The sequence below is a fragment of the Littorina saxatilis genome, linkage group LG5 (genome assembly GCF_037325665.1).
Source record: "Littorina saxatilis isolate snail1 linkage group LG5, US_GU_Lsax_2.0, whole genome shotgun sequence".
Lineage (NCBI taxonomy): Eukaryota > Metazoa > Mollusca > Gastropoda > Littorinimorpha > Littorinidae > Littorina > Littorina saxatilis.
The window spans coordinates 56,810,049-56,817,060 of NC_090249.1; the positions used below are offsets into that span (position 1 = coordinate 56,810,049).

Here is a 7,012-nt window from a genome sequence, read left to right on the forward strand (position 1 = left end):
ACACCTGTAAGTGCATCACGAGTCAGCGTGCAGAAACAGTGTGCACCACAGTGTGAACCAGACACCACTGTGGCAGACTGTGTGCAGGAACAGTCCACATCAGACGGTGTCGCAGGGGTCGCTATGCAGGAGGAAACGTCAGCAGATGTTGCATCATTGGTTTGTGTGGAAAGACAAACAGCACCAGAAAGCACGGAGGTCGCTATGCAGGAGAAAACGTCAGCAGATGTTGCATCATGGATTTGTGTGGAAAGACAAACAGCACCAGAAAGCACGAGGGTCGCTATGCAGGAGGAAACGTCAGCAGATGTTGCATCATGGGTTTGTGTGGAAAGACAAACAGCACCGGAAAGCATGTCGCACTTGCTGGAACAGATTACACCAAGAAAGGACAGTGCTTTGGGTGCTGGTCCCTCCAATAAACCAAGAACAGAATCCAACAAAAGCTCTGTTGCGTGTGTTGAAGGTGTGTCGGGTCTCGGTACGTCACAGTCACTGTCTTCGGTGGATACAGCAACATTGACTTTACCCACACCAGCAGCACTTGCGGGTGTTTCAGATCCATTGCTACTGAGACATCCCGTATGTACACGTGTGACACCTGTGAATTCATCAATGAAAAGAATCCAAAATAGTCGGGGTAAACCTCCTGCCGTGTTGTCCCCCAGACCACAGAACAACACCCGAATCGGCCGACGAACCAGAAATCAAACAGATCGCATGTCCAAGTTCTTGGCCACTGTTCGCAGAAAGAGAAAAGCCAGCAACCAGGTACCAGACAAAGCGCAAGATACTTCTGAAGCAGGTTCTCCGTTAAAACTGGAGACTAAAACAGTGCCAGCAAAGAGAGTGAAAACCGTGAGGGGTCTGAGCCGAAAGCTGGCAGTTGAAAATTTGCTTCAGAATTCAGTGCAGTCAATGACAAAATGTACTGTCGTTCTGCAACAACTGGCCTTAGAAGAGCGTGCATCAAGTTCAACATCCTCAGTGCATAAACCAGAACGTGCATCCCAAAGCTTTGCACAGAAAAAGTGTACACCTGTAAGTGCATCACGAGTCAGCGTGCAGAAACAGTGTGCACCACAGTGTGAACCAGACACCACTGTGGCAGACTGTGTGCAGGAACAGTCCACATCAGACGGTGTCGCAGGGGTCGCTATGCAGGAGAAAACGTCAGCAGATGTTGCATCATGGATTTGTGTGGAAAGACAAACAGCACCAGAAAGCACGAGGGTCGCTATGCAGGAGGAAACGTCAGCAGATGTTGCATCATTGGTCAGTGTGGAAAGACAAACAGCACCGGAAAGCATGTCGCACTTGCTGGAACAGATTACACCAAGAAAGGACAGTGCTTTGGGTGCTGGTCCCTCCAATAAACCAAGAACAGAATCCAACAAAAGCTCTGTTGCGTGTGTTGAAGGTGTGTCGGGTCTCGGTACGTCACAGTCACTGTCTTCCGTGGATACAGCAACATTGACTTTACCCACACCAGCAGCACTTGCGGGTGTTTCAGATCCATTGCTAGTATCTACACGTGTGACACCTGTGAATTCATCAATGAAAAGAATCCGAAATAGTCGGGGTAAACCTCCTGCCGTGTTGTCCCCCAGACCACAGAACAACACCCGAATCGGCCGACGAACCAGAAATCAAACAGATCGCATGTCCAAGTTCTTGGCCACGGTTCGCAGAAAGAGAAAAGCCAGCAACCAGGTACCAGACAAAGCGCAAGACACTTCTGAAGCAGGTTCTCCGTTAAAACTGGAGACTAAAACAGTGCCAGCAAAGAGAGTGAAAACCGTGAGGGGTCTGAGCCGAAAGCTGGCAGTTGAAAATTTGCTTCAGAATTCAGAACCTGATTCAGATGTGGAGAAAAAAGAATATGCGATAGCTACAGTTTCAAACCTTGTACAGGAAATTTCAACCACTGCCTCAGAAGTACGTCAGAGAAATTCAAACCCTGCTTCAAGCATGGAAAAGAAAGTGTCAGAAAACGTGCAGATTTCTGTTTCACGCCGGAAAGAAATAAAGGACAGTAGTGCTTTCAGTCCCGGGGAGATGGGATGGCGGACAATTCCGGAATCATTGAATGGTATGATGTCAATTTGTGTGGACGACAGTGACTTCCAGTCGGCCATCTGTACGGTGATGTCGGTGAGGACCTCTTCTCCGTCTGTGGAGATGGTGAAACACCTGGTGACAGTGATAAAGGTAGGAAGCCGGTGATTATACATAACGATAGTACTTAAATGGCTAATCACTAAATTTACCTTTTCACTGCCAGAGCTGACTTGGCAAGAAATGATTGAAATCTTAGCTCAGAAGCCTGCAGTCTATGACAAAAAAGCGATTTTGTTTTTGTTTTTGAATGAAGTTTGTTTTTCATTTTTCACAGGCATATGTGGCTTTTATTTGCTGGAAAATGTGTGAACTGTGTTCCTGGATCTCGGAGAACAGTAACTTTCCTTGCAAAATCAAATGTTGTCCTTTTTAATTTAAAAAAAAAATGTGACAGGTAAAATAAAATCTTGGGTAGGGAGGACAAACAGGGTTGGTCGGGGAACCCCAAACAAGGTACTTTTTTTATTTGGCCTAATTTAAGGGTTTTAAATGGATTGTACTTTAACCTCATTATTTCAGATTGCCACATATAATATACAGACCAGCTGATTCCACACCAGAAATGAAGAATGAGTCTTTTAATCAAGCTTTTAAAAACAAAGAGACTGCCAGAGTTCCAAAATTCAGAATCAAGTTTTTGTCACTACACGTAATTGTTTGTCTGGGCACTTAAAAGACCGTTGGGTCGATATATTTGTGACTGTTGCGTTTTGTTTTGTCAATAAGAAACGTTCCAACAACTTACCTTTCTTGTTTTTTAATCAAGCTTTTGTTTAATGTGGACAGAAAGCAGACAAGGTGAACCTAGTGGACCAGGGGTTGGCTGTGCTGAACGCATGGCTGGACAAGTATCCACCTGTGACCCCTGGACTGCGCACCGTCTATGAGAAGGGTTTGGCTCTGGACAGTTGGGAGACCTTTAGGACAATACTACAGTAAGTGGCGTGCCATGTGTGATTTTGGTAAAGCTGTGGCTGCCAAGATCTCTCAGAATAAAAAAAAAATTAAAAAAAATTAAAAAAATTAAAAAAATAAATCCCTGTGCTTAGAACTGTACCCACGGTATATGCGCGATATAAGCCTCATATTGATTGATTTATTGAGAATACACGAATTCTGGAAATAAAGTTTTCTGTTTGTATGGGTTGTGAAAGAGTGAATACTGAAGCTTTTACTGAGGCAAACTTTCTCAAGTGACATGATAGGCCATTCACTAGCAAAGTGGTGTGTGTGAAAGATTGCCTCACTCAAAACAAGAGTATTCACAATCTATTCACTAGCAAAGTGGTGTGTGTGAAAGATTGCCTCACTCAAAACAAGAGTATTCACAATCTATTCACTAGCAAAGTGGTGTGTCTGAAAGATTGCCTCACTAAAAACAAGAGTATTCACAATCTATTCAAACCCGACAGAGTTATTTGCTGGGTTCATCTATTGCTTGAAATATTTATAAAGATAGCATGCTGACAAGTGATTAATGTCAAATGACCAACAAATTTTTGAGGTACAGTATATATCTCAAGATGCCAAGCGCTGTCAAAGATAATAATAAATTGTACCTCATAGATTGTGAAAAGTGCCACGGCAAGCAATATGTGGGGGAGACTGGTCAGACTGTCCGTCGAAGGTTCTATGGCCACACATACACCATTCGGAAGGACGTGGACACCCTGGTGGCGAAACACTTCAGGTCCCCCGAGCATTCCCTGTCTGACATGAGGGTGACTGTAATTGAACAGGTCAAAGTCGATAACGTGGACATCCGGAGGCAGAGGGAGAGGTTCTGGCGGTATAAGTTGCGTACCAACTATCCTGAGGGCCTGAATGTGTTTGACTGAAATGTATAGGCCTACTCAGGATAGGTGTTGCGCGATTTGTATCGCTTGGGGCTTACCTGTGCCTTTGGATGTCTACCTTTCCTTTTTTGGAAATGCTTAAGGGATCGATGAAAATGCAGTTTGTTTCTTGCAAGTGTGTGTGTGTGTGTGTGTGTGTGTGTGTGTGTGTGTGTGTGTGTGTGTGTGTGTGTGTGTGTTAGATAGAGAGAGATGGATAGAGAGAGATAAATAGAGAGAGAGAGAGATAACGAAATAGAGAGATAGAGAGAAAGAGAGAGAGAGAGAGAACGAAACTTATGACGTTTGGCTGTGACGTTTTACATGACGATTTTTTCTTTTTTTAATTAAGAATTTTACGTCATTGGTCATTGTTTACTTACATTCTCATTCATTTCACTGAAGAAGGGCGTGGCCCGAAAGTCTTTGGAACTTGGTGTTTACTGTGTTTTTTTCTAATTAAAGATAATAATAATGACAGCTCATATATATTCTGAAAAGGTATTGACCCATTTGATGCTGTTTTCGAGTTGTTCCTCGCCACGGAGCAATTCGAGAAAAGCGTTAGCTTAAAAGTCGCTCAGGTATTGAGCAAATAGAATTTGTTCATTCAGATAAGTCTGGTCTTTTTTGTTAAAGACACAGTAAGCCTCCCGTAAAATCACAGATACTGTCAGGCTTTTACATACAGTACAAACACCCTTTCATTTAAACACTCACCGCTTGAGAACATCCTAGGTGCCCTCCGTAAAGAGCGAGCAATTTTCAAAGAATTTATTTTTGCGTGGTTTATCTTACCCCTGAGCCATCGTGAACCTGTGTGATCCAGTTTCCCTTTTTCACAATGCAGTCGTCAGTTAGTAATTTGAATGCGACTCGCTGTGAGCTTATCTGCAATAGCACGTTATCAAGTACCTCTGACTATGCACGAAACAAACGGCTGTGGTTCACAAGAACTCTCGCGATGGCTTTTGACTGTTCAGAGGAACTGGCGATAGGCATAAACCGTCGTCTGCTACTAGAACCACGACCTTGCGTGACCCTGCGTCCGGGCGTTTCTTTTTTCAAACTTTCAAAACTTCGAATTGTACTGATCTTGTCTTGATGAAAAAAGAATTCTTTTATGATTTAAGAATGTTTGTGTAACAAGCTGTCAATTTATTATTTAGATTTTTGAGTCACTTGAGAAAAAGTGACTCTATGTAATCGGTCAGTGTTAGTCTGTCCGGCCGGCCGTCCGTCCGTAGACACCACCTTAACGTTGGACTTTTCTCGGAAACTATCAAAGCGATCGGGCTCATATTTTGTTTAGTCGTGACCTCCAATGACCTCTACACTTTAACGATGGTTTCGTTGACCTTTGACCTTTTTCAAGGTCACAGGTCAGCGTCAAAGGAAAAATTAGACATTTTATATCTTTTCTCGGAAACTATCAAAGCGATCGGGCTCATATTTTGTTTAGTCGTGACCTCCAATGACCTCTACACTTTAACGATGGTTTCGTTGACCTTTGACCTTTTTCAAGGTCACAGGTCAGCGTCAAAGGAAAAATTAGACATTTTATATCTTTGACAAAGTTCATCGGATGTGATTGAAACTTTGTAGGATTATTCTTTACATCAAAGTATTTACATCTGTAGCCTTTTACGAACGTTATCAGAAAAACAAGGGAGATAACTAGCCTTTTCTGTTCGGCAACACACAACTTAACGTTGGGCTTTTCTCGGAAACTATAAAAGTGACCGGGCTCAAATTTTATGTGAACGTGACTCATTGTGTTGTGAATAGCAATTTCTTCCTGTCCATCTGATGCCTCATATAATATTCAGAACTGCGAAAGTGACTCGATCGAGCGTTTGCTCTTCTTGTAAAAGTTAGGTTTCGCGCCAAAACGCACCACGGTCTGATTGTCTCTGAGACAATCCGCAAAATTAATTCTTTGAAAATTGCTCGCTCTTTACTTAGGGCACCTAGGATGTTCCCGTTTGGTGAGCGTTCAAATGGAAGGGTGTTTGTGCGGGCGGGGATATAGCTCAGTTGGTAGCGCGCTGGATTTGTATTCAGTTGGCCGCTGTCAGCGTGAGTTCGATCCCAGGTTCGGCGGAAATTTATTTCAGAGTCAACTTTGTGTGCAGACTCTCTTCGGTGTCCGAACCCTCCCCCCGTGTACACTACATTGGGTGTGCACGTTAAAGATCCCACGATTGACAAAAGGGTCTTTCCTGGCAAAATTGCTTAGCCTAGACGTATAGGCACAGTTAATAATTGTCTACCTATACCCGTGTGACTTGGAATAATAGGCCGTGAAAGGTAAATATGCGCCGAAATGGCTGCAATCTACTGGCCGTATAAAATTTCATCTCACACGGCATCACTGCAGAGCGCCTAGAACTGTACCCACGGAATATGCGCGATATAAGCCTCATTGATTGATTGATTGATTGTACTGTGTGTAAAAGCCTGACAGTATTGGTGATGGTTTACGGGAGGCGCACTGTGCCTTTAAGTTTGGTTACCCATAAACGTCTTTTCCACTGGCCACCAAGGCTCACAGTGATGCTGTTTCCTTTAAACTGTGGAACTCCCCTTTTACGACCTGATAAATCTGAGAAAATCAGGTCTTAAAATGGAGGAAGTTTTAAGTCTTACAAGGGAGGGAGTCATAAACTGGGGGGTCTTAAGGCTGTAGGATACACCTGAAAGTACGCTTGAGTAGCCTCCCTTCTCGGATTTAGAATGCGTTTCGTGTCGTAACAGATTATCCACTTATTAGCCATATCCGTATTCAAAATAATGAAATAAACATTAGGAAATGGCAGAAGTTTACAACTATCGACATTCTCTATCAGTGCAATAAAAAAACAATCGTTAGAACTTGCATTTACGACATTGCATGCGTGAGAACGTGTCAGTAATGAGTAAACAATCACTTCTTGCCTGGCTGAAGAACCCTACGAGTCAATCTAAAACAGACGACAAGTAATGGAAAGCAGTCTGCGGATAAACATAACAAACTGCTGATGAAAAAGTGTGTTCATCCCTGCTCTGGATAAAAG

The 7,012-nt window shown here is 43.2% G+C and overlaps 1 protein-coding gene across 2 annotated transcripts in view; it reads left to right on the forward strand.

The window, feature by feature from the left end:
• The first annotated feature begins 340 nt into the window (after positions 1-340).
• Positions 341-7,012, forward strand: part of LOC138967485 (uncharacterized) — a 47,142-nt gene continuing 40,470 nt past the window's right edge. For both annotated transcript variants that reach the window (XM_070340042.1, XM_070340043.1), the window contains exons 1-2: positions 341-2,211; positions 2,908-3,056. In XM_070340042.1, the coding sequence (XP_070196143.1) occupies positions 355-2,211; positions 2,908-3,056 (2,006 nt within the window). In that variant the 5' untranslated portion in view covers positions 341-354. The remainder of the gene's footprint in view (positions 2,212-2,907; positions 3,057-7,012) is intronic.